This window comes from Trachurus japonicus, chromosome 6, assembly GCF_045865225.1.
Source record: "Trachurus japonicus isolate A0001 chromosome 6, Traja_1.0".
Lineage (NCBI taxonomy): Eukaryota > Metazoa > Chordata > Actinopteri > Carangiformes > Carangidae > Trachurus > Trachurus japonicus.
In genome coordinates this window covers 34,422,052-34,447,051 of record NC_140912.1, presented here as the reverse complement: position 1 = coordinate 34,447,051, position 25,000 = coordinate 34,422,052, and the positions used below count along the sequence as shown (strand labels likewise).

General features: G+C 41.8%; 4 protein-coding genes across 5 annotated transcripts in view; all 4 read left to right on the top strand.

Annotated features, from left to right (window-relative positions):
- Positions 1 to 15,934, top strand: part of LOC146986548 (NACHT, LRR and PYD domains-containing protein 14-like) — a 38,704-nt gene extending 22,770 nt beyond the window's left edge. The window contains exons 12-16 of the mRNA XM_085780388.1: positions 7,620 to 7,691; positions 8,344 to 8,520; positions 12,951 to 13,127; positions 14,025 to 14,198; positions 15,238 to 15,934. Coding sequence (XP_085636514.1) covers positions 7,620 to 7,691; positions 8,344 to 8,520; positions 12,951 to 13,127; positions 14,025 to 14,198; positions 15,238 to 15,934 — 1,297 coding nt within the window. The remainder of the gene's footprint in view (positions 1 to 7,619; positions 7,692 to 8,343; positions 8,521 to 12,950; positions 13,128 to 14,024; positions 14,199 to 15,237) is intronic.
- LOC146986534 (uncharacterized) overlaps positions 1 to 25,000 on the top strand; it is a 1,046,957-nt gene that overhangs the window by 464,385 nt on the left and 557,572 nt on the right. The window lies entirely within an intron of this gene.
- On the top strand, positions 2,697 to 7,377 carry LOC146986549 (protein NLRC3-like). Its single transcript, XM_085780390.1, has 2 exons — positions 2,697 to 2,775; positions 5,468 to 7,377. The coding sequence occupies exons 1-2, from the start codon at positions 2,697 to 2,699 to the stop codon at positions 7,375 to 7,377; spliced, it is 1,989 nt and encodes a 662-aa protein (XP_085636516.1).
- The window catches only part of LOC146986547 (uncharacterized), a 4,933-nt gene continuing 750 nt past the window's right edge, over positions 20,818 to 25,000 (top strand). The window contains exons 1-4 of one of the 2 annotated variants that reach the window (XM_085780636.1): positions 22,047 to 23,096; positions 23,201 to 23,356; positions 23,858 to 23,947; positions 24,518 to 25,000. The exon at positions 24,518 to 25,000 is cut by the window's right edge and continues 750 nt beyond it. In XM_085780636.1, coding sequence (XP_085636762.1) covers positions 22,071 to 23,096; positions 23,201 to 23,356; positions 23,858 to 23,947; positions 24,518 to 24,832 — 1,587 coding nt within the window. In that variant the 5' untranslated portion in view covers positions 22,047 to 22,070 and the 3' untranslated portion in view covers positions 24,833 to 25,000. Of the gene's footprint in view, positions 20,893 to 22,046; positions 23,097 to 23,200; positions 23,357 to 23,857; positions 23,948 to 24,517 lie in introns of those variants that run through there. The other variant, XR_015036077.1, reaches the window with a different exon arrangement.

Below are 25,000 nucleotides of genomic sequence, written 5' to 3'. Positions count from 1 at the left end.
AGGGGGGAGGGAGGAAGCGAGAGGGGGAGGAGAGAAGAGAGACCTTTGACCTTTTACTTTCCCTTTAATTCATCAAATACTTCACCTCCATAAAAGCAGAAGCATCAAATCAGCCACATACAGATCAACAGCAGCAACATGAACAAACATTCAGTGTTTCAGAGACTGAGGAGCAGAGACTGGTCGACTACACAACATAAAACACCCCACACACACACACACACACACACACACAACACACACACACACACACACACACACACACACACACACACACACACACACACACACACACACACACACACACACACACAAACACACACACACACACACTAATGCTGCGTTTAAGACAACTCGGAAGTCGGAAAAAAAATAGCTCAGAGTTGTAAAAAATGAATTGAACGGCGTCGAACTCGGAAATTACAGGTCGGGAACTCTGGTATCATATCAGAGCTCCGACTTTCCGACTTGACGTCACAACAACATCAAAACATGGCGGCCCTCGACTTAAACGGTTAGAATTTAGACATTTTAAGTTATTTGTTGAGGTTTTAATGATGTCGGAAGTCGGAAATTTCCGAGTTGGGAATCCTGACCTCCGAGTTGTTATGAACGCAGCAAAACTCCTCCAGGTCAGAGACCGTTCTGTAATACGTGAACTGCACCTTTAGCCGAGTGGCGACTGAACCCCTGAACATGAATGAGGCATCAGTCGACCCCAGACCTTCCATCCTGTTTCTGCTGCTCAGCCTGATGCTCGTTGCTGCTGCTGCTTCACCTATGAGGGAGGTGACCACGGAGACCAGGACCAGGACCAGGACCAGGACCAGGACCAGGACCAGGACCAGAACCAGAACCAGGACCAGGACCAGGACCAGGACCAGGACCAGGACCAGGACCAGGACCAGGACCAGAACCAGGACCAGGACCAGAACCAGGACCAGGACCAGGACCAGGACTCAAAAACTGGTTTTGACGACAGAGTTGATCTGTTGGTCTAGTTTAAAATCACTGTCAAGCTTCACTCAAGATTAGAAACTCCTCCTCCTCCTCCTCCTCTTCCTCCTCTGAACACATCAGGTCCACTGTAGCAAGTAGCCGTCCTGAACCAATCAGAGAGAGAGATGAAAATAATGCTGATAATGTGATTGGCCACCAGTGACACGCCCACTTGTTACACATGATAATTTATTCTTTCTAATCCCAGAGTCAGAGATGAACTCAGCACAATCAGCTTCTGTTCCCCACAGAAAAACACCTGTAAGATGTGTGTGTGTGTGTGTGTGTGTGTGTGTGTGTGTGTGTGTGTGTGTGTGTGTGTGTGTGTGTGTGTGTGTGTGTGTGTGTGTGTGTGTGTGTGTGTGTGTGTTCTTGTATTTACTACATTGTGAGGACCGTTGAGAGTTTTTAACCAACAGAGTGAGGACATTTTTGTGAGTGAGGACATTTTGGCCGGTCCTCACTTTTTCCAAGGGCTGTTTGAGGGTTAAGACTTTAGGTTATAATTAGGTTTAAATTAGGTTCAGAGTAATGGTTAAGGTTAGGGTAAGGGGCTAGGGAACACATTATGTCAATGAGTGCATTTCTAAAAGGAGTTCATCATGATTCTCCTTGTATCCTCCTGGTTTCTGTGTGGACTTACATTTAGTTGTGGTTGTGTTTTCCATATATGGTCGTGTTGCCAGACCGGGGCGAGTTAAGTTACAACACTGAGACACAAATGAGTTGATGACAACATGTGTGATGAATAAGACAGAGAACAGACTGAGCTGTAACTTGTAGTGGAGTGTCTTTAAATCTCTCAGCAGCTCTTCTACCACAGCTGGATCTCAGCTCACTGTTTATTCATGGTGTCAGAGTTCACCTGTCCATACAGGTGTAATACCAGGAGTTACCCAGCAGGTGGCGCCACTCTACTGTAGAAAGAGACTTCCTCATTATAATTTATTGTTCAGTTTAAAGTCCATGAGATGAACTTTAAACTGAACAATAAATGATTGTAACTGCAGAGCAGAGGGAGGAGGTAAAGGTAAAGGTGTTCAGACGCCATGTTAGAGTGAACGGAGCAGAAGGAGAGAAACTGAATTCTGAGACGAGTGAGTGTCAACACAACATTATTATTATTATTATTATTATTATATATTGGTGTTGTTGTGTCAGAGTGTGAGAGTCAGTGTGTCTGTGTGGACTGTGGAGGGAAGAAGAGTCAGACGTAGTCCGTACATACGTCAGCACATTGTCTCAGATTCACCTCCACACAACTTTTTCAAACTCAGAACAAACATCAAAGGTCAAAGGTCACGGTGACTGGATAAACATGGATTTAATGTCAAAGTCATAGATACGTAGATGCCGCATTTGGGCTTGTCAGGCGCGTCAACACAGCCGCCATCTTGGGTCAGGGGTTTCTGATCATAGACATAATAACTTTGACAAGCAGTCAGACCTGGTCAGACACTTGTAGAACAAATTTCAGTGTATGTATGCATGTTGGTGTGTCTCTGAGTATCTAAGTGTATGTACGATATATAAAAGATACATAGATTTAAAAAGTAAACAATCTATGTTGTATCATAAATATATGTCTGACACTGATAATAAACCAAACGGCTTGAAAATTGGTGATTTTAATGGTTGATAGACCTCTGCCTCTGTTGACTAATGCAGTAAGTAGACACAGCTTCCCCCTGCCCAAGATGGCGGCCGCGTTGTCGCATCATTCCAATGGACAGCAGCATCAGAGGCAGCTTCTAAGCGTTTATATCTATGGTCAAAGTACTATGACTGGTGGAGGTCAACAACTGGATCAAACAAGGAAGTGATTATAGTTTGTCCTCGGTGGATTTGGGTGTGTCTTGATTCTGTGTGTGTATGTGTGTGTGTGTGTGTGTGTGTGTGTGTGTGTTATTGGTGACTGACTGAAGTCCTGAAGATGAGTGTTAATGCGGAGAAACAGGAGGACAGATCAAAGTCTCCAGGATCCGTCTGTCTGTCTCTAAAGAGTGACTGGTCCAGAGAGCTTCCTCCAGACCTCAGTTCTGAAGCTGGAACTGGACCTTCAGAGCCACAGTAAGAGACCAGATAAAAAACCTGAACCTGAGTGTGTGTGTGTGTGTACCTGTACTTACTACGTTGTGAGGACCTTCGAGAGTTTTTAACCAAGAGAGTGAGGACATTTCTGGGAAGTGAGGACATTTTGGCCGGTCCTCACTTTTTCCAAGGGCTGTTTGAGGGTATATACACACTCACATTAATTTAGTTATGTTCTATATTGTGATTTTTGTAATTACTTTTGTTTTCTGATTTTATACTTTTTATGTTTTGCTTGTTTTGTTTATTATTGTGGTCTCTTATTTTTTGTTTTTATGAGGTGAGATTTCTCTTATAAGCCCATCTGGGTTTCTTTAATCTCACCTGCACAACTGGTTTGCTGTTTTTATGCTGTTTTTTCTTCTTTTGTCAAATTGTGCAAATAAATAAAAATCTAAAAAGGGTTAAGACTTTAGGTTATAATTAGTGTTAAATTTTGTTAAGAGTAATGGTTAAAGGGATAGTTCAACATCTTGGCAAATTGGCCCATTGCCATAATCCCTATAGTCATAGCAGTAGGTTCGTTACCTTTAATTGTCAGTGCAAGCTATTTTTAGAACGGCGGAGCGGAGCAGCAGGCTGCTCAGGGCTACGCTATGGAGGCTAAGGGAATTTCTTGGTTTCCCTCATCAAACTCATCAAATACAAAATCCCAAAACTCCAAAACGCTTTTGTGGACAGGTTGTGACCTGCATAATCACCACGTTATGAGATAATAATGGACACAACAGCGTTTTGGAGTTGTTTGATTGTGTATTTGATGAGTTTGATGAGGGAAACCAAGAAATTCCCTTAGCCTCCATAGCGTAGCCCTGAGCAGCCTGCTGCTCCGCTCCGCCGTTCTAAAATAGCTAACATCGACAATTAAAGGTATTGAACCTCCTGCTATGACTATAGTGATTATGGCAATGGGCCAACTTGCCAAAATGTTGAACTACCCCTTTAAGGTTAGGGTAAGGGGCTATAGAATACATTATGTCAATGAGTGTCCTCACAAAGATAGCATTACAAGCATGTGTGTGACATTACCGAACAGGAAATGACTTCCTGGTTTGTGTGTGTCCACTGATCAGTGATCAATGTGATGTGAATAAAAACATGTTTGTGTTTGCAGAGGTCAGAACCACAGACTGAGAGCAGAGTCTCCAGGATCCATCTGTCTGTCCATGAAGAGTGACTGGTCCAAAGAGCTTCCTCCAGTCTTCAGTTCTGGACCTGAACCTGGACCTCCAGAGTCCCGGTAAGAGACGGTTTCTACTGTAAACTGAGCTGAAGATGATTCAGTCATTAGACTCATGTGAAGGAAACAGAGAGAAACCAGGAACCAGATCCATCAGACTCTGAAGGTTCACAACAAACCTCAGAGACAGAAACATGCACACACACTCTGTCCATCAGACTGATGAAGCACAGCGTCCTCATGTTACTGTGTCATCACCCTCAGTCAGTGTGAACGTTGCTGCACCAACACTTTAATGATCCACACGTCTGAGCCTTTAAACTGAAGTCACAGTAGAGATTAAAGCAGCTGACACACACAGGCTTTTATTTTGAAAAGTCAGGAACCAGACAGGAGTGATCAGTGTTTCCTGTTTCCTGTCTGTGACTGTCTGAGCTTCTCCACAACATGTAGTGAAGCTCAGGTGGAGCTGCTGAAGCTTCTGTTGTCAGCTTCAGTCTCCTCACACTGGATCAGAGCTCCAACACAGGTTCATTAGAGCCACACAGCAGCGTCTGAATGAGGAGCTCATTAGTAAAAGAGCTGACAGGACTCATTCCAGAACCAACATCACACACATGATCAGTGTCTGAAAGAGGAAAACACCACCAACAGCTTCTCAATCATTTCACACATTTGGAGTAAAAGCCAGACGAGACGACTCAGAACTGAAGAGACTCAAACTAACAGTGAGTTTGTTTTAGAGTCCAGATTTAAGGTCAACAGATAAACAGAGAGTTCAGGACCAGGTCTTCATTCAGCTCGTCTCTCTACACTCATCTTCCTCTACTTTCTCTCTCTCTGCTCCTCTGCAGACAGTGCTTCACCTCAGACTGGGACCAGTCTGGTTCTTCAGGACCCCCCTCCTGTCCCCAGTGTGGACAAAGACCCAGAACCAGAGGTGAGCTGCAGACAGCCAATCAGAGCAGCTGTATACAAAGTGAGACTGAACATCTGTCTTCTGATGTGGTCATTTGTGAAACCAGGACCAGTTGTTTTCTCCAGAGTCATTGTTCCATCACACAGCACTGACATTTAAGATGATGATTCAAACCTTCTCTTTGTTGTCTGTAGTTTTTCTGTAACTGATGAAAATAATCTGATCAGATTGTCAGACTCTCTGTCTTCAGTCTGACTCTGTCTCTTCTCTCTCAGCAGATCGTGGTCTGCAGGAGGTTTTAGATCAACATAAGATCAGTCTGAGGAGCAAATGTGAACGAGTGACTGAAGGAACTGAGGGAACAGGAAGTGGAACAGGAAGTGGAACCCTCCTCAACAGGATCTACACTGAGCTCTACATCACAGAGGGACAGAGTGAAGAGGTTAATACCCAACATGAGGTGAGACAGCTGGAGACAACGTCCAAGAAGAAGACCCTCCATGACACTCCAATCAAGTGCAACGACATCTTTAAAGACTTACCTGTCCAACAGAGAGAGGACGTCTCTACGGTCTCACCTGTCCAACAGAGAGAGGACGTCTCTACAGTCTCACCTGTCCAACAGAGAGAGGACGTCTCTACGGTCTCACCTGTCCAACAGAGACCCATCAGAGTGGTTCTGACCAACGGCGTCGCTGGCGTTGGAAAAACCTTCTCGGTGCAGAAGTTCACTCTGGACTGGGCCGAGGGCTTGGAGAACCAAGATGTCAGTCTGCTGGTTCTGCTTTCGTTCAGGGAGCTGAACCTGATCAGAGATCAGCGGTTGAGTCTTCTCGGGCTGCTCCATGTTTTCCATCCAACATTACAGAAGGTCACAGCAGAGCAGCTGGCTGTCTGTAAACTTCTCTTCATCTTTGACGGCCTGGATGAAAGCCGACTGTCACTGGACTTCAACAACAGGGAGGTTGTGTCTGATGTCACACAGACGTCATCAGTCAACGTGCTGCTGACAAACCTCATCCAGGGGAATCTGCTTCCCTCGGCTCTGGTCTGGATCACCTCCAGACCTGCAGCAGCCAATCAGATCCCTCCTACATGTGTTGACAGGGTAACGGAGGTCCGAGGCTTCACTGACGCCCAGATGGAGGAGTACTTCAGGAGGAGGTCCAGTGATGAAGATCTGTCCAGAAGAATCATCTCACACATCAAGACGTCCAGGACCCTCCACATCATGTGTCAAGTCCCAGTCTTCTGCTGGATCAGTGCTACAGTTCTGGAGCACATGTTGACCACAGACCAGAGAGGAGAGCTGCCCAAGACCACGACTGACCTGTTCTCACACTTCCTGCTGGTCCAGACAAAGAGGAAGAAGAACAAGTACGGTGAAGGACATGAGACGAGTCCACCGGAGCTGACGGAGGCCGACAGGGAAGTTCTTCTGAAGCTGGGGAGGCTGGCGTTTGAACAGCTGGAGGAAGGAAACATCATGTTCTACCAAGAAGACCTGGAGCAGTGTGGTCTGGATGTCACAGAGGCCATGGTGAACTCAGGACTCTGTACTGAGATCTTCAAAAGAGAAAGTGTGATCTTCCAGAAAACAGTCTACTGCTTTGTTCATCTGAGTGTTCAGGAGTTTCTGGCTGCAGTCTACATGTTCCACTGTTTCACCAACAGGGACACACAGGTCCTCAAGAAGTTCCTTGGTAAACAACATTTTATTTTAATCCTGGATGTTTTCCTGCAGGGAACCATGCAGAAATCCCTCCGCAGTAGAAATGGTCACCTGGACCTGTTTGTTCGCTTCCTTCATGGCCTCTCTCTGGAGTCCAACCAGAGGCTGTTAGGAGGTCTGCTGGGTCAGACAGACAACAGTCCAGAAACCATCCAGAGAACCATCAACAACCTGAAGGAGATGAAGACTTATGAAATCTCTCCTGACAGAAACATCAACATCTTCCACTGTCTGACGGAGATGAAGGACCAGTCAGTTCATCAGCAGATCCAACAGTTCCTCAAGTCAGAGAACAGATCAGAGAAACTCTCTGAGATCCAGTGTTCAGCTCTGGCCTACACGCTGCAGATGTCAGAGCAGGTTCTGGACGAGTTGGACCTGAAGAAGTACAACACATCAACTCAGGGACGATGGAGACTGATCCCAGCTGTGAGGAACTGCAGGAAGGCTCTGTGAGTCCAGAAATGATCAATATAATTATTGATCAGTAGTTCAGATCAACAGAGTTTTTCTTTTTTTCTCATTATTTTTAGTTTGACTTACCTACATCAGTGATAATATAGAGTGTGCAGGCTTGGTGTTTGTGAACTCTCAGAGAGTCACTGTGAAGTCGTGGCCTCAGCTCTGAAGTCCAACCCCTCCCACCTGACAGAACTGGACCTGAGTAGAAACATCCTGAGTGACCTGAGTAGAAACATCCTGAATGATTCATCAGTGAAGGTTCTGTGTGCTGGACTGGAGAGTCCAAACTGTAGACTGGAGACTCTGAGGTGAGTTCACTGACTGGACCTGTTGGACTTTTGTCTGTGTTCAGTTCAAATGTGTGAAGTTCAGTTTGAAGCAGCGACTGATTGTGACTCCATGTTACTGCAGCTAGTAGAAGGTGAAGGGTCAGAGGTCAGTATGATGATGATGATGATGATGATGAGCTGGCTCTCAGATGAAGCTGCTAACAGAACAGCTGGAGCTGAAGCTGAGCAGATGTGATGTAGATGTGAGTTTTCCCTCTTTGCTTGGTTCAGGGTCAAAGGTCAAAGCAGCTTCCCAGTGTGAGAGGTCAGGTTAAAGTCCTGTAGCTCAGAGAACAGTGTTGGTTTGATGATCCCACTGTGGAGACACTGAGGCTCATGAACATCAACGCAGGGCTCCACAGGAAGGAAGCTTCAGCTCATGGTCACATGACATTAAAGGAGTTTACTTCCTGTCCACAGTGTCTGTGAAGCAGCCTCTGGTCAGATGACTCCACTGTCAGTGAGGGGTCAGAGGTCAGCTTCACACAGTGGACAGTTTCTCCTGAGCCATTGTGACTGTGTCCACAGCCTCTGGACCTGAAGCTTCTTCAGCTCTGAACAGATGATGAGACACTGAACGCTGTCAACAAGGACCTTTGTCCTCAACTCACTGCTTTTATTCTTTATTCAGATTGTGGAACTGCAGTTTGTCAAAGATCAGCTGTTCTTCTCTTGGCTCAGCTCTGAAGTCCAACCCCTCCCACCTCAGAGAACTGGACCTGAGTCTCAACGACAAGCTGCAGGATTCAGGAGTGAAGGGTCTGAGTGGTTTTCTGGAGAGTCCAGACTGTAGACTGGAGACTCTGAGGTCAGTTCACTGACTGTTACTGTTGTAGATCTTAGATCTTTGATCCACAACTGAACCTGATTGATCTTCACTCAGAACTTGAATCATTGACTTTGATGTCATGAATGAAGGACGTTTGAAATAGTTGTTGTCTCATGTTTCCACTTGTTCTTCTCTCACACTGACAGTAGCTGCGTTTCCATTACAGATTTTCGCAAAATAAAAGCGATATTTCTGAAACTTCGAAAAAGTGCAATTGCTATTTGCGGGTGTTTCCATTGAAAGGTATTTTGCGAATGAGCCGTGATGCGTCTTGCGTTTCTATGGTGACGGCACAGCGATCTCAGCTGCCTACAGCTGTTGCTGTTATTGTTTTTAACAAAGACAAAAACAGCGCTTGATTACTGAAAGGCAAAGCCCGTGTGGCGCTGCAGCGGCCACAAATAAGGACGCACTCACACGGGCCAGTTGTACCGTGCTGAAGCTCTAATGCCCCCTCCTCTGTCCCCGCTGGCCCGCACTCACACCACCTCCAACCCAAGCTGCTCAAGCACGGTTGCCTCCGTTGATGTAGAGGGACTATTTGTTTACCAACACGGCGGATGTGCGCTTTACTGCAGAAAGAACGGCTTTTTAAACACCAGCGGTGATGAGGCGCTGATGGTTGTGTGTGTGTCCACACACCCGTACTGGTTTATGTGACTTAAGGTGACATGTCGGCGCAGGAGGGAGTGGGAACGTGGATGCGAGCCAGTCTCCTTCAACCATGCACGGAAAAGGGGAATGATAGGAAAGGTTTTTCTAATTTAATGAGAAACGATGCCCAGGTCAGCAATGCATGACAATAAACATGTGGTTCATTTGTCCCCTCAAGTTACATAAACCAACACAGCGTGGACACACACAACTCCGGTGACGCCGGTGACGTGTAGAAAAGCGAAAAAAGTGTTTCCATTACACTTTTGCGATACACGTTTGTATCGATACGTCTCAAAAACCACCTCATGAGAGCGCAAAAACTTTTTTGCGATATTTGAGAGTTTTTTCGAAATGTAGGTGTTTCCATTACCAGTTTTTAATTTCGATATTTAGGTTTTGCGCATTTCAAGGGGTAATGGAAACGCACCTAGTGACTCTTCCCTTTCAGCTCATTTCACTCAGTCTGATCAATAATCAATGATATGGTCACTTCAGCTGTGTGTGTGTGTGTGTGTGTGTGTGTGTGTGTGTGTGTGTGTGTGTGTGTGTGTGTGTGTGTGTGTGGTCCTGGATCAGGTCTGGGGCCTCATGTATCAATGTTGCGTACCCACAAAAAAGTGGCGTACGTCATTTTCCACACCAACGTTCAGATGTATCAAAAGTGAAATGACCGTGGAAAAGTGTGGTGGCCAACTCCATAGCTGGCGTACGCACGTTTCTACAGCTATTGTTCCTTTGGCGACACTTAGAGGTGATGCTGGGAAACTGTTAATAATGTGAAAACAATTAGTCCTCAGAGTAATGTGCACATCAAAGGCACATTTATGAACAACTAACCTATCCATGTGTTGCAATTAGATAGGTGAATATAAAAGCATGGTGCAGGAAATACCATCAGCTTTAGTTTTAAGATATTGCAGATGCTGCAGTGCGAAGTGCACACGAGTCCCGGAGGTTTTTTGGGTTTTTTTGCACATTTTGACTCTTTTTGCTTCCGAGGGCAATTCTCTTGTAACTGTGGGCAGTACGCTGCGACCGGCCTGAGAGCGCAACACGGCGGGGAGCCATGGATTTCCTGTATCCCTACAGGTGCTGACCACGCTGGGGAAGACAGGAGCCAGAGCCAGTTTTCCTCGGAGCTATCAACTTCACACATGTTGCCATAAAAAACGTCCTCATGGGATGGATTTGCTTGCGTGAACAGGAAGCATTTTTATAAAATTGAAGCTTTGACGGTCGGGGGGGTGCACGATCGTAACGACCAGGGGGGGAGGGGTCATAGCGGAAATAATGAAAGTAATGTCAAAAAAACGCTGCATATCTCCAAAATCTGCCAGGTGCCAAGTAGCCTACTCATTTTAATGTAACAATTGCCGATGAGAACTGGAAGGAAGAAGAAAAAAACTATAGATCACGGACTTCATGATCGATTACCATGGCAACGAACGAAGCTTCGAAGCTTCAATTTTTTTGGGTCAGCCCTAAAATGCACAGATCATATGTGATGCGTAAATGCATTAACAAACATTGTGGCGAGATGGCTGGTTCAGCGCACGATTCATTCATTCAGCATAGGCTGGCACTGTAAGTGCGCAAAGTAAATGTATTTGTGTAATTGTCCTATAAACCCCCGATGCACACTGAGCATGTCAGCCGAAATATCACACTGTCAGTGACTCTCTTTTTTTTTAATGTTTAAACTACACGCAGTACTTAACTCATTGAGTGCCAGACCTTTTATAAAATGGTCAGTGCCATGTGCCAGCGTTTTGGGGCATTTTGAGTAATATGTCATGACCCAGAGAATATTTTGTACTATGACTCTGAAAACACCAAACAGCTCAAAGGAAAGAGGAGACTCTCTATTTAACTAGGGAAGAAAACATTTGTTTGTACCTTGTTCCATTCTTGATATATCTTAAGCTGAATAGAGCCTGGTTGCACCAAAAAGACCACTTTTTTTCTAGAAAGCTGAGAAAAATGCATTTTTGTGAAAGAGAGTCTCTCAAGAAAAATAGTGATTTATCCGTTTTAATTTTGGCTTCAAAAACATGTATTCATTTCACATGTTTTTTTACCCCCCCCCCCCCCACACACACACACACACAAAAAAAGCAAAACAAAACAAAAAACAAAACAACAACAACTAACATATAAGTACGAGCCTCTCCTCTCCTCAGCCTCTCCTACGCCCCCCTCCCCCTCCACCTCCTCCCCTCTCTCTCCTACTTCTCCTCCTGCTGCATCGTCTCTGAAGGAGGGAGGGAGACGTCATGTCATCTTCAGCTTCTCTGCTGGATGCGGCCACGCTGATCTCTCGGTTCGTCGTCACGTCAGTTTCAGACAGCAACTGGTGAAACTGACTCCGTGATCCGCTTTCGCTTCGGCATTTTGGTGCTGATCATCTAGATCAGTTTACCTGATAGAAACTTTTTCCAACTTTGTTATCTCCGTACCGGTCGCACTCGTCTTCTCCTTCTTCTTCACTTCTTGCTCTGATCTACAGTCTTCTTCGTTCTACGTATCCCAGAAGCCCCAAAATTACTCACAGTGTGCGCGAGAGCGTCCCCATTTACCAGCTGCAGAAAAGTGCATTTGACGTCTATGGACGTCATTGGCACTCAAGCGTTGGATTTTGATTGACGTCCATAGACGTCAATGGCACTCAATGAGTTAATGTCAATAAACACAAATGCGTAAAGTTGGACATGTGCCTTTAACAGCCTCCCTGGCTCAATTTATTTACTACGCGATCTGTGTATAAAAATAAGCGAATGAAAATCGTAAATCCATCTCACATAATTTAATTATCGAGTACATTGTCTGCTTTCATTTGAGATGACAGTGGTCGTCCGCTTCACGTTCACCATTATATCACACACACACTCTCCCACTCCCCTTTGTGATGGTGCCGGAGGACAGCAAAAAAGAAAAAAAAAGATGTTTACGCGGCTCAACTTTATCGAGGAGCACCTTCAACTCAAATTTGGTTAAATTGCTCTTCCTCACAGTTTTTGATGTTATCTGACCATGAAAAGAAGGGAATCTTTGGTGCAGGCCTTATTTACATTGATTTGCATATTTAAATGGAGGCGTGGACACGGAAGAGTTCGGCACTTCTACATGTGCGCTCAATTCCAAGTTGATTGGGATGAACAAAAGAAAAGTGCTTGGATCCATGCATACGCACACTTTGATACATCAGATTTTTTTGTGTGCATACAACAGTTTCTGGATTCTAGCATGAGCAATGTTTCAGTAGGAAATCCACGCAAGTCTTAGTACACGAGGCCCCTGGACCTTTAAGGTAAGGCTAGGGCTGGGAATAATTAATTTAATTAATTTTTTTTTTTTTTTTCTAAATGGAGCTCCGGTAGCGACCGGCTAAAATACGGGAGGATACTGTAAACCAGTGCGGATCCGGTGTGTTTATCAAAGCTTGGTCGCCATGCTGAGGCACCGGGTTGGTTTGAGCTGCATTCAGGCTATTAAAACTTTACAGATCCATGGGCAGCACTTGATCAGTGTCGGTGGCTTTTTAACTCGTAAAATAATTGTGCTCCAGTATAATCGGTATGCCTGAAACTCATCCAGTGATAAACGTTCTGCGGTGCAAAAATAAGTGCGATTAAAATGCGTTTTTTTGTGTGTAATTAATTAATCTTAATTAACGTGTTAAGGTCCCGGCAATAATCAGGACACATCTGATCAATCATCAATCATTTCATCTACTTCTTTTATTCTTTATTCAGATTGTATGACTGCAGTTTGTCAGAGATCAGCTGTTCTTCTCTGGGCTCAGCTCTGAAGTCCAACCCCTCCCACCTGAGACACCTGGACCTGAGCTACAACAACGAGCTGCAGGATTCAGGAGTGAAGGATCTGAGTGGTTTTCTGGAGAGTCCAGACTGTAGACTGGAGACTCTGAGGTCAGACTCTGTTTTATTTCTGTGCTCAGATGAATGTGATGTGAAAGTTGTGTTGATACTGAGCTGCAGACATGAGGCTGAAATTCTACTGATCCATACTGAGGCTGTAGGACAGGGTAGGCAGGCGCTCACAGACCAAGACCAGGGCTGTGGGGGGTCGGCACCTCAGACAGCTCATCACAAAAAAACCTCACAACAAACAGATTGATGCACAATGGTTTACACAGATCCAAGTCTTAAACATGTGCAACACCTTTTCCCCACAATCTATGCTGTTGCTGTTATTAACACACAACTCAGATCAATAACAGGATCACATGTTGGAGCACCGCTCACATCACACAACAAACCTTTAACACAATCCACACTCAAACCTGAGCAACAAGGATGTTAACTGTACACAACAAGCTGTTATTACAATGTTTACAACAGAGAAGACACACAACTGGGGCTGTGTGTGTTTGTGTGTGTGTGTGTGTGTGTGTGTGTGTGTTTGTGTGTGTGTGTGTGTGTGTGTGTGTGTGTGTATGTGTGTGTGTGTGTGTGTGTGTGTGTGTGTGTGTGTGTGTGTGTGTGCGTGCGTGCGTGCGTGCGTGCGTGCGTGTGTAAGTGAGAGAGAGAGAGGAGCAGAGGTTAGTTAGAGCTGATCACTTTGTTCTTTGTCCTTTTATTTGGATCTCCATGAGCTTTGGCAAAGCCATTGCTGTTCTGCCCACCCAATACAATAATCTTTTCTCAGCAGTACACAAACACAGAAAACATATCACACAGCACAAACACGAACACACACAAAAACACAAAACCTCAACCCTGCTTTCTGAAAGGGATCCCAGTTGTGTCAGGACACATCTGATCAATGATCAATCATTTCATCTTCTTCTTTTATTCTTTATTCAGATTGGTGTACTGCGGTTTGTCAGACATCAGCTGTTCTTCTCTGGGCTCAGCTCTGAAGTCCAACCCCTCCCACCTGAGAGAACTGGACCTAAGCTGGAACGACCTTCTGGATTCAGGAGTGAAGGGTCTGAGTGGTTTTCTGGAGAGTCCAGACTGTAGACTGGAGACTCTGAGGTCAGTTCTCTGACTGTTACTGTTGTAGATCTTAGATCTTTGATCCACAACTGAACCTGATTGATCTTCACTCAGAACTTGAATCATTGACTTTGATGTCATGAATGAAGGACGTTTGAAATAGTTGTTGTCTCATGTTTCCACTTGTTCTTCTCTCACACTGACAATGACTCTTCACTTTCAGCTCATTTCACTCAGTCTGATCAATAATCAATGATCTGATCACTGCAGCTGTGTGTGTGTGTGTGTGTGTCAAGAAAAGTAGTGTTTCCTCATTTGACCTTAGTGAATATTTTAGGGACCAAACGTGCTCTTTTGTTCCAACATTTCCAATTTTCATGTCCTGTCCGTGGGTGATCATCAATCATTTTATCTTCTTCTTTTATTCTTTATTCAGATTGGTGTACTGCAGGTTGTCAGACATCAGCTGTTCTTCTCTGATCTCAGCTCTGAAGTCCAACCCCTCCCACCTGAGAGAACTGAACCTGAGAGAAAACAAATTCCTGAGCTCTTCATCTCTGCAGCAGCTTCATGATCTTGTGAAGAGTCCAGACTTTCGACTGGAGACTCTGGAGTGTGACTGATCTGTAGCTGTTTCCACAGCTGATGAGACTGTGGGAGTGAAATAAAGTGTAAAGTGCAGCAGGTGAACCTGTCAGGATGTGACATCACACATGACATCATCTATGACATCACAGACTCAGAAAACGCTGCAGCAGCTTCAATGTGTCAACCATCTCTAAACAATATCAAGACTTTATCTGTAAGTTGGAGACACATATCTCAACTTTTAGCGAAGGCAAACTTGTGGAAAAGAAAGAAAAAAGAAAATATCTGCCAGCATCAATCAACCTGGTGAGTGACAACACCTGGGACGCCGACAGCCACCATCATGGCTGGGAGAAGATAGAGGAGGAAGATTTCGCACAGTCAAGGTGGATAGAAACCTCTTCACTATCCTAAGTAATAACATTCCCACGGCTGGGGCAGAGATGGAAGTCAGTCATACGGATTTACATTCCTATGCACGCCCTCAAAGCCCTGAATGCGTGCCGCTACCTGACTCCATGCCGAGTACTCCCACATCGAAGAAAGTGAGACCCGAGCCAACGCTGGCGGAGGTACAGGACAATATCATAAAGTTGCTGGGAAAAAAAATAGACCAAAGACCTGATGGTCTGGAGAAGCTGATTCAACATAATGCAGCAACTTTGAAGGAAAATGCAGAATTCCTCTTCAAAGAAATTCAGGATATGAAAAAAGATGTAACCATTGTGAAGAAGGCAACTGCTGACCATGAAAAGAGGATATCTGAGTTAGAGGACAAGGTGAACGATGCTGAACGTTACCAGAGACGATGGAACTTGAGACTCCACGGACTTCCAGAGCAAGAAGGAGAAGACGTCAAGCAGCGAGTGGAGGACATCTGCCGGGCAATTGCTCCAGAACTCGGGAATCTTCTCCATCTCCACATCGATGTCAGCCACCGGGTAGGAAGAAGAACCGAAGATAGAATACGACCAATCATCACGCGAGAAATGGTTTGGAAAAACGCCAAGAACGCAGATCTCACATCAAGGAAAATCAGATTCGGAGAGGACTTGACATCGAGGGACAAAGAGACTAGAAACAAACTGTGGCCCCACATCGAGGCAGCGCGCAAGGAGGGAAAGAAGGCTTTCTTCAGGGGGGGCAAAGCCATAATCGACGGGAAGGAACTGCAATATGATGGATGACAACAAGTAAGAGAAGACGTGTCATAAATGATCAGGTATAACTTTAAAGTAGGCTGTTAAAGTAGGCTAGGTGTGAAAATCATTTCCTTTTCTTTTTTTCTTTTTCTTTTTCTCTCACTTGGAGTGTGTGGGCGAGCGACACTGTCCCTATCATTGTGCTCATTGAATGTTAGGGGTATCCGAGACAATTTAAAGAGGAAAGCTGTCTTTCTTTTCTGTAAAAAATTTAAAGCTGATTTCTATCTTTTACAAGAGACCCATGCTTTAGTGACTGATTATAAATTTTGGAAGCAGCAATGGGGAGAGGACATTTGGATGTCTTATGGCAGTAATAATTCAGCAGGTGTAGCCATTTTAAAGGGGAAATTTAAAGGTAACATTTTGAAGAATAAAATTCATGTATTTGGAAGATGGATTATTTTGGCTGTGAAAGTTATGGACACCATTTTCATACTGAGTAATGTTTATGGTACAAATAATAGCTTCAGAAACCAAGTTTTATTTGAAGAAATGGATGAAGAAATTTGTTCATTTTTAATGCTATTCCCCAGTGCGAAACTAATCCTTGGAGGAGATTGGAACTCCATTAAAGATCCACTTTTGGATTGTTTGCCACCACGTCCGGTGAGAGTTGATAAAACTGCAGAATCAATTGTGTTTTAATTTAAATTGTTTTGATATATGGAGGTATAGAAATCTTGATAAGAGTCAGTTTACATGGCAAACAAAAGACTTGAGTAAACAGTCAAGAATAGATTTTTGGTTGATATCGACAGTTATGGAGAAAGAAGTCATGGATGATTGAACCTTCTGTACTTACAGATCATAAATTGATATATATTTCAGTTAATCTTAATAACACTACAGATCATGATCAAAGGATTAAACAAGTTATTGGAAATTAAATAATACTCTCTAAGAAGTTAAACAATTTCTAAATTTGGCAAAGTTAACTATTAATGAAAGCTGGAGAAAGGCAAAAGCACTGAACTCTTTTGGAGAGCAATGGGAGTTCTTAAAATATCAAATTAGAAGACTAGCATCCCACAGAGGTAAAGAAATGACAAAAAACAAATGGATAATGGAGGATAATATAATAAAAAAGATAATTATGATATATGAAAATCCAAACCCAAACGAACAAGATAAAGATAATCTGATTACATTACAATTACAACTAGATTGGATCTATGAAGATAAAGCAAGAGGGGCCTTTGTAAGATCTAGAAGAAAATGGATGGAGGAAGGTGAAAAGAACACAAAATATTTTTTCAATTTGGAAAAAAGAAATGCAGAAACCTCATCAATAATGAAATTAAATATCAATGGCCAGATTACAGACAATGCCATTGATATATCTAATTTTGTTAAGAATTTTTATGAAAACTTGTACAAGAAAAAAGTTGATTTATGTGATTTGTTTTCTTTTTTTAGTTCTATAGATGGGGATGTAAATAGATGAAGAACAGAAAAATATATGTGATCAGGACATTACCCAAGAAGAGATCAATTCATGTATTTCTAAGTTAAAAGATAATAAGTCCCCTGGGAATGATGGTTTAACGAGTGAGTTTTATAAAACTTTCAAGGAAGAGGTTTCAGAATTTTTGTTTAATGTTTAAAAGGAAGCTTTGTCTATGAGGAAACTACCCTCATCCATGTCTCAAGGCCTCATTACATTAATTCCCAAGCCTGGGAAAGACCCAATGAGTATTGACAATTGGAGGCCAATCACTTTAATTAATAATGATGTTAAGTTATTATCACTTATTTTTGCTCAAAGACTTAAACCTTGTCTTCAAACAATTATTGATGATTGCCAGTCTGGTTTTATGAGTGGTATACATATAAGTAATAATGTTCGTTTAATTCTTGATTTAATTGACTACCATGAATTTATTGATGACAACAGCTTTATACTATTCATAGATTACTATAAAGCCTTTGATACCATAGAACATTCTTTTTTGTTTAACACTTTGGACTTTTTTGGTTTTGGCTCTTATTTTAAATCTGCAATTCAGACATTATATAGAAGGTGTAGCAGTTCAGTGAAGCTGTTAAATGGAACCACCCGTAGCTTTAATATAGACAGAGGGGTTAAACAAGGAGACCCGATTGCACCTTTTTTATTTCTACTAATCATGCAAACAATGGCACTTCATATTAATAAAGATTATTTTAGAGGCATTCAACTTGCAGAAAGTCAATTGAAATGCTGTCAACTAGCCGACGACACAATTTTTTTAAAGAATGAAAATGAGGTTACAAAAGCAATTGACTGTCTCGATGCATTTTCTTTGGTGTCAGGCTTGAAGGTTAATATTAATAAATGTGATCTTTTTGCTTTAAAAGACAAACCGAATAACCTGACAGAAATAGAAGGTATCTGTATTAAAGATGTTGTATGATATCTGGGTATTAAAACACAAATGTCTGATTTGGAATAATCAAAATATTTGATATAAGAATAAATCTTTGTTTTTTAAGAGATGGTTTGATCAAAATATCATGTTTGTGACACAGTTGTTGAATGAAAATGGACATTTGTACAATTATACTGAGTTCTTAAGTAAGTACGTATTCCCAATTACACCTAAAGAGTTTGCCATAATATTTGTCACTATACCTGCGGGACTGTTGATGTTATTAAGAGGTGATAATAGACCACAGCGAAATGTACATTTTGAAGAAAAAATTATGTTAGATGGTATTGATTAAACAGATAAAAAATGCATTAATAGACATTTGAGGAAACTTTACCAAGAAATTAATACCCCAGCAGCTAAACTGTTGTGGAACTCAAAATTTGTGGACATAGATATAAACTGGAACTCAGTATGGACTTCAAGTAACAAATACTGTGTCACAAACAAAATTAAGGAAGTTTCTTTTAAAATTATACACTCAATTTACCCTGTTAATCAGGCCATCTCTAAATTTAAACATATTAATATCCACTGTACTTTTTGTGAACAGGAGGAGGAAAATATTTGTCATCTTTTGTTTGAAATGTCGTTATACCCATTTGTTTTGGATAGAACTAGAAAACATGTTTAAATGTTTGACAGGCATCAAGATTAAACTAAAAAAAAAAAAGATATAATTCTTACTTATGATGAAAAAAAACTTAAGGGAAAGGAATTGTTTTTGTTGAATCTTTTTATTTTACAAGGAAAATATTATATCCATAAATGTAAATTAATGTAAAGTCACCCAAAAAAACATATTTTTATGAGTTTAAAATAGAAATCAGATATTATATGCAGCTATTACAAAATATGAAAGACAGAAAAGCTATAAAAACCTTAGAATATTATAAATTATTGCAAACAACTATTTAACAATATATAATATAGTGTTGGTACCCCTTTCAGTGTATATATGTATATATTTTTGTTTGTCTGTTCATTGTATGTTTATTGTTTGAATATTTGTTATGTTTGTATATATAAATGTTTAATTAAAAAAAAAAAAAAAATCCAGTCACAGGTAAAGGTGTTGAGTCAAACAGGAACAATGAGCTTCACCTGTCACTCAAGTACAGGAAGTACTTTTACTCCACTAACTCCTAACTAAGTACTTTTACTGTAGAGTACAAGTATTTACTCGAGAAGTACTTAAACTCTGATACTGTATCTACAGGAAGTATTTTTATTGTTTTACTGTAAATACATCAAGTATTTTTACTGTGTTACTATAAGTACAGAGAGTGCTCTTACTGTCCTACTGTAACTAAATAAAGTATTTCTACTGCAGTGTATCATATGAAGCTGGACTGGTTACCGGGGCTCGCGCCGCCCTGCATGCGCTGCGGTCGCTGCGCAACAGCCCCGCTGGTCCTCGTGGCTCAGGTGTACCTCCTCTGTCGGTGTGGTATATTGATGTGTTGATGAAAAGAAGGGATCACCGCCGACACGTCTTCACTTGTGTTCAAAAAAGAAGTTTATTAACAAGTAGAAGAACAGTGTACAAAAAATGCCGAATCCTGAAGCATCCCTGGTGCCAAAGTGAGATCTTCCGTTACCTTCAGGTCGGAGGTGAAGGGCGCCCTCTATCAGGACAAATAGATATACAGGTCTTCATTTGTTCCTTCTGCTATCATGATGCTGAACAGTGTTAAACAGTGAGATGATTGACAGCTGTCTTGACCACACAGTCTGTTTTATCTCACCTCGTTTGAATGCACTTGAATGCACTTTGTCTCTGTATGCACTTGGAAGTTAATTACTCTGCCCACTATGTGTTGTTATGTGTTGTTATGTGTTGTTATGTGTTCTATGTGTTGTTATGTGTCGTTATGTGTCGTTATGTGTTGTTATGTGTTGTTATGTGTTGCTATGTGTTGTTATGTGTTGTTATGTGTTCTATGTGTTGTTATGTGTTCTATGTGTTGTTATGTGTTGTTATGTGTTCTATGTGTTGTTATGTGTTGTTATGTGTTGTTATGTGTTGCTATGTGTTGTTATGTGTTGTTATGTGTTGTTATGTGTTGTTATGTGTTGTTATGTGTTCTATGTGTTGTTATGTGTTATGTGTTGTTATGTGTTGTTATGTGTTCTATGTGTTGTTATGTGTTGCTCTACACTGAAAAAAGTGATTTTTGGCCCTGTAATTATTACTTAAATTATGTATATAATTCTACAAAAAAATATCATTTCAGCGCTTTTACTTAAAAATGTCAGTTTTAATGTGGTGTGTTACTTAGTGATTGTTTGTAACAATGTATCCTCAATTTTGCACATAAATTTTACCCTTTATTCCAGGTAATATTCACTAAACTACTGCATTAACTTTATTAGTTGATATGTGCAAGTAAATTGTACTTGGGTAATATCAGTGAACCTGGCAACCTTCTTTGCACACGGAGCGTGACGTCAGAGGCCCGTTTCAGTCTGCCCTCGGACATGACTTGTGCCGTCGCCATTGGGATTTTTCAGCGACATGGAAACACGGGGGTAAGTCTTTGTCATGGATGTATTATATTAACTTAATTAGGTCTTTGTACGTTCCGTTATCTACGTTCGTTATTTGTGCAAGTCCGTGCTCCGAAAACGGTGGTGCTAGCTAATTTCCTTTTCCCCTCTTTCCTGCTAATGTTAGCTAGCTCACGTGTCGTCCTTGTTGCCTGAAGGAGGCCGTGGTTTTACCACTTTGACCCCCCCAAAACGAGTAGTGTACGAGTACTTTGATTTGAGTACTCACTGATACCGATACCAAGTACTCGCGTCATTACACGTTACTTTGATTTTTTTTAAAATCCTACGTCATCTGTTATTTGAACAGCTGTCTGAAATTTAACCAGTGATGGTAAGTAACGAAGTACAGATACTTCGTTACTAGAATTGTTAGACTTTGTACTTTCAGGAGTATTTATTTTTCTGACAACTTTTTATTTTTACTCAGTAAATTTTTACTGCAAATATCGGTACTTTCCACTCTTCACATTTCCCCAAAAGGCTTGTTACTTTTTTTTTTTTTTAATTTTATTTTTACATTTTTAACATAAAATAAAGTCTTCATAGTTCCGCCTCAGCGGGGTTGAGGTCGTCATATCACTCCTCCGGCTCGTCTCGCTCTTCCTTTTCTCTCCTCTCATCAGCTCCAAACTCACTCACACAGCAGTCAGTAAACTCAGGTGACAGAACAACAGTCCCAGTACAGATCAGTGAGCGCTGCTACCGCTGGGTTTTTTAAATTAGCCGGTTCGATTCTCGCGTTGGACGTCGCGCTTGAGTACCAGTGGAAAAACAAACAAACCAACCAGGTTGGTTTTAAGCCTTGCGACAACAGGTGGGAGACAGAGAGCCTCTCACAAGTCATGTTAGTTAACCTTCACAATTACTCCTTTTTAATCAAGGTAGGCCTAAACCTGTCAAGCAGAGCCACTGTAATAAAACTGTTTAACTTTATTCCCTGGACTGTAATAAGTATGCTAAATAACTAAGTGGGAGTAACATTTAAGATTGGATATTTGCGTACAGAAAACTTATTTCAAAATATTTTTAAAATGTTGGATAGTTGCTCTTAAGGATGAGCACTGTGCAATGTGCACTGAAGTAATCTCAGTGCAATTAATTAATTAATGTCTCTGTCTTTTTTCACAGTTTTTTTGAAGCACCTTCTTCCTGTTGAGATGGCAACCCCAGTGAGATTGCGGATCATCTTTGGCGAGGATGACATCCGCAAACTACTACTGCCTTCAGGCATCCCGGGCACAATTCAGGACCTCACTGATGTTATTCAAGAGACATTTAACATTGCAGGATCATTCACTGTAATGTATCAGGACATGGATTTTGATGGCCAGTTTTTTACTTTGACCTCAATTGAGGAAGTACAAGATAAGGCTACCCTCAAACTTGTAATGACTGAACCAGTAGTCTTAACTCTCAGTCCTGTGGACTTGTCAGACATAGAACCCGTACCACAATCTTCTGATGCAAGCTCTTGCCGCTCATCTGGATCTCAGGACACAATCCCGCTTTCTCCCGAAGATGAAAGTGGAACATCTTACAGGTCTAAGCCATGGCCAAATAAGTTTGAAGTGCCATGCTTTTCTTATGATGTAGACCTTGTACTGGAAGCTGGAAACCAGGCATATGAAAAAGAAGGCACACTGTTGAACAACCCAAGAATAATAAGTAGCATACTTGAGAAGCTATCAGAGACAATATTTTGCTTCACAGCATACCCTACTGGTCTCCAGATTTTAGCTGTAGCTGAAGCCTTGGTAGAAAAGTACCCGTGCCTGAAAGAGCCCGGTTCTTTTAATGGCTTATATGGCTGGCAGCAGAGGATCAAGTATAAAATGGGCAATTACCGGGCAAAGTTACGAGGTCGCCAGCTAGCCATTCCAGAACTGGAAGTTAACACACTGAAGAGACGACGCTCCAATGAAGAGGGTTCATCCAAAGGCTTCAAAAGACCAAAAAAAGCTGAAGTGAACTATCTTCCACCACTGCCATTGGGTGAGACAGAGCAAACTTTAGAGAAGGAGAGACTAGATTTGCTCAAAGAAATACAGAAGAAGAACAATGACAAAATAATTAATGAGAAAATGGAGAAATCTTTCGCGGTCCGAAGAATAGAGGTTGTTAATCACTGCCCAACAGTTCAGGACCTCATGGAACGATGGCCTTCTCTCTTCACTGAAACTCAGGTAACTAGTTCTTTCTTTCAATTACTGTACATTACACTGCAAAGTGTACCTGAGGTCTGTTGAGTCATCTTGATATGATTTTGTGTTTATATCTCTCGTTTCAGATCAAAGAAGAGTTCAAAAGAATAACCACAGTTCATCTGGAGCGAACATTTTTGTCCAAACTAGACAGGCACACCACCAAACTTGTGGAGATATTTCGGAAGAAGGGCGGGATTGCAGGAACGAAGATTAGACCAATGTTGGACTCGCTGAGTGAGGTAAATATTTTAATTAATCTAATGTGGACGTCACACTGAGAATGTATTGCTGATGTTTTATTTTGATCAGCATCTCGGTTGGCCTCAAACTTTTCACTTAATCACTGTGGCTACAATATCATGCATGATTTCTCACAGAAATATAGACAAAATTGTCCTCTGTCATAATATGTGCTTAAAAAAGCAAAGAAATTTATTTTTCACAGTGAGTCGCTGAGTGTGGCGAGATTCATTCCTGCTGCTCCTAGACTCCAATACAAAATTTTCAGACAGAGACAATCAGAAGGGGCTGCAGTTTGATACAGCAGCCCTGGATGGAGCACATTTTCTCAACAGACACCATTACCATTAAGATATACATTTAAGTTACACACTTCTAATACTCTTGCCCACGTGGAACACAGTTGCAAGCTTACATTCCCTGTGGGTAACTTTCTCTTTACATTTGTATGTGTTGATATGTGGTGTTCTCTGTAAGAATTTTCTCGTATTTTTTAACAGCAACATATCGAAGGCAGAAGAGACATCATCATCCGTTGCTTACTTGAGTTCCTTGGAGAGTCTGTAGAGGAGCTGATCAAAGACTACCGGGTAAATTTTATGATTTTTGGATGACCATAAAGGTTTTCCGGCCTTATAATCTGATATTCACTTGTTATTTTTTGGGGTAAAACTTGTTTCTGATAATAAATAGGGGCAAAAACGTGAACCAGCAATTATTAATCTTTATTTAACCAGGTAAATCAATTGAGAACTAGTTCTCATTTACAGTGATGACTTGAGCCAAAGGCTCAAACAACATAGTAAATTACAATACAATATTAATGGCAGTGTGTACCATTTTTGACTGATACTGCATCTGACAGTGAATACAAACATATGAACAGAAACCATATGAGCTGAAAAATGTGTTAGGTGTGCAGCCTTGGTCCACACTCTCACCTCTGGTCATCTGGCTGTAGTCTTGTTTCTCGTGAAAAACAAGGTGTCCAGAACTGCAAGTCTGAATCTGCAGTATCAGGGTTTGCAGACACACCCTCCTCAACAATCCAGGCATTTTTTAACTGTTTCATGTCATTCAACCTCTCTTTCACAAAGTGTACTTTTATATCTAGTCTCTCAGGTTTTGATTTCTAATTGTGGCTGTATGTGTTTTCACAGGATGTAAGTCAAGAAGCAGTCAAAGAGGACTGCTGTCAACATATCATGAAGATCGTTGTCATCCATACGAACGTGGCACATGAAAACCAAGATCCCAGCTACGTATCTGTAATCGTAGAGGGGAAAGAGGTTCTTGAGGACTGCAGAAGTGTGGCAAATGCTTGCCTTCTGCTCATGGGTATCATCTATGCAGTGAATTTAAGTTACCCTCTGAATCTGAAATACACATTTGAAGTATTTCAGAAACTGTTCCTTGAGCTTGACATCCTCAAAATGTCTTCAAAGGTCCAGGCTCTCCACAAGAAACTCGCATGAGTTTTTGCAGTGCTGGAGTGTTTTGAAACCTTGTTCTTATGCACCACAAAGGAAAGGTTTTTTGTTTTGTCTTCGCCTTTCCTGTCAGGGATCACAGCGATCCACTACCAAAGAGTGTTGATAGACAGTTGATATACGTGTGTGCTCTTCTCTCTTCTGAGATTTAAA

Bases quoted from the DNA above. Each gene is read 5' to 3' on its own strand.
- LOC146986549 (XM_085780390.1), top strand. From the start codon at position 2,697: ATGGCGGCCGCGTTGTCGCATCATTCCAATGGACAGCAGCATCAGAGG. The intron at 2,776-5,467 runs GTACTATGACTG...CTCTCTCAGCAG, and splicing joins CGTTTATATCTATGGTCAAA to ATCGTGGTCTGCAGGAGGTT.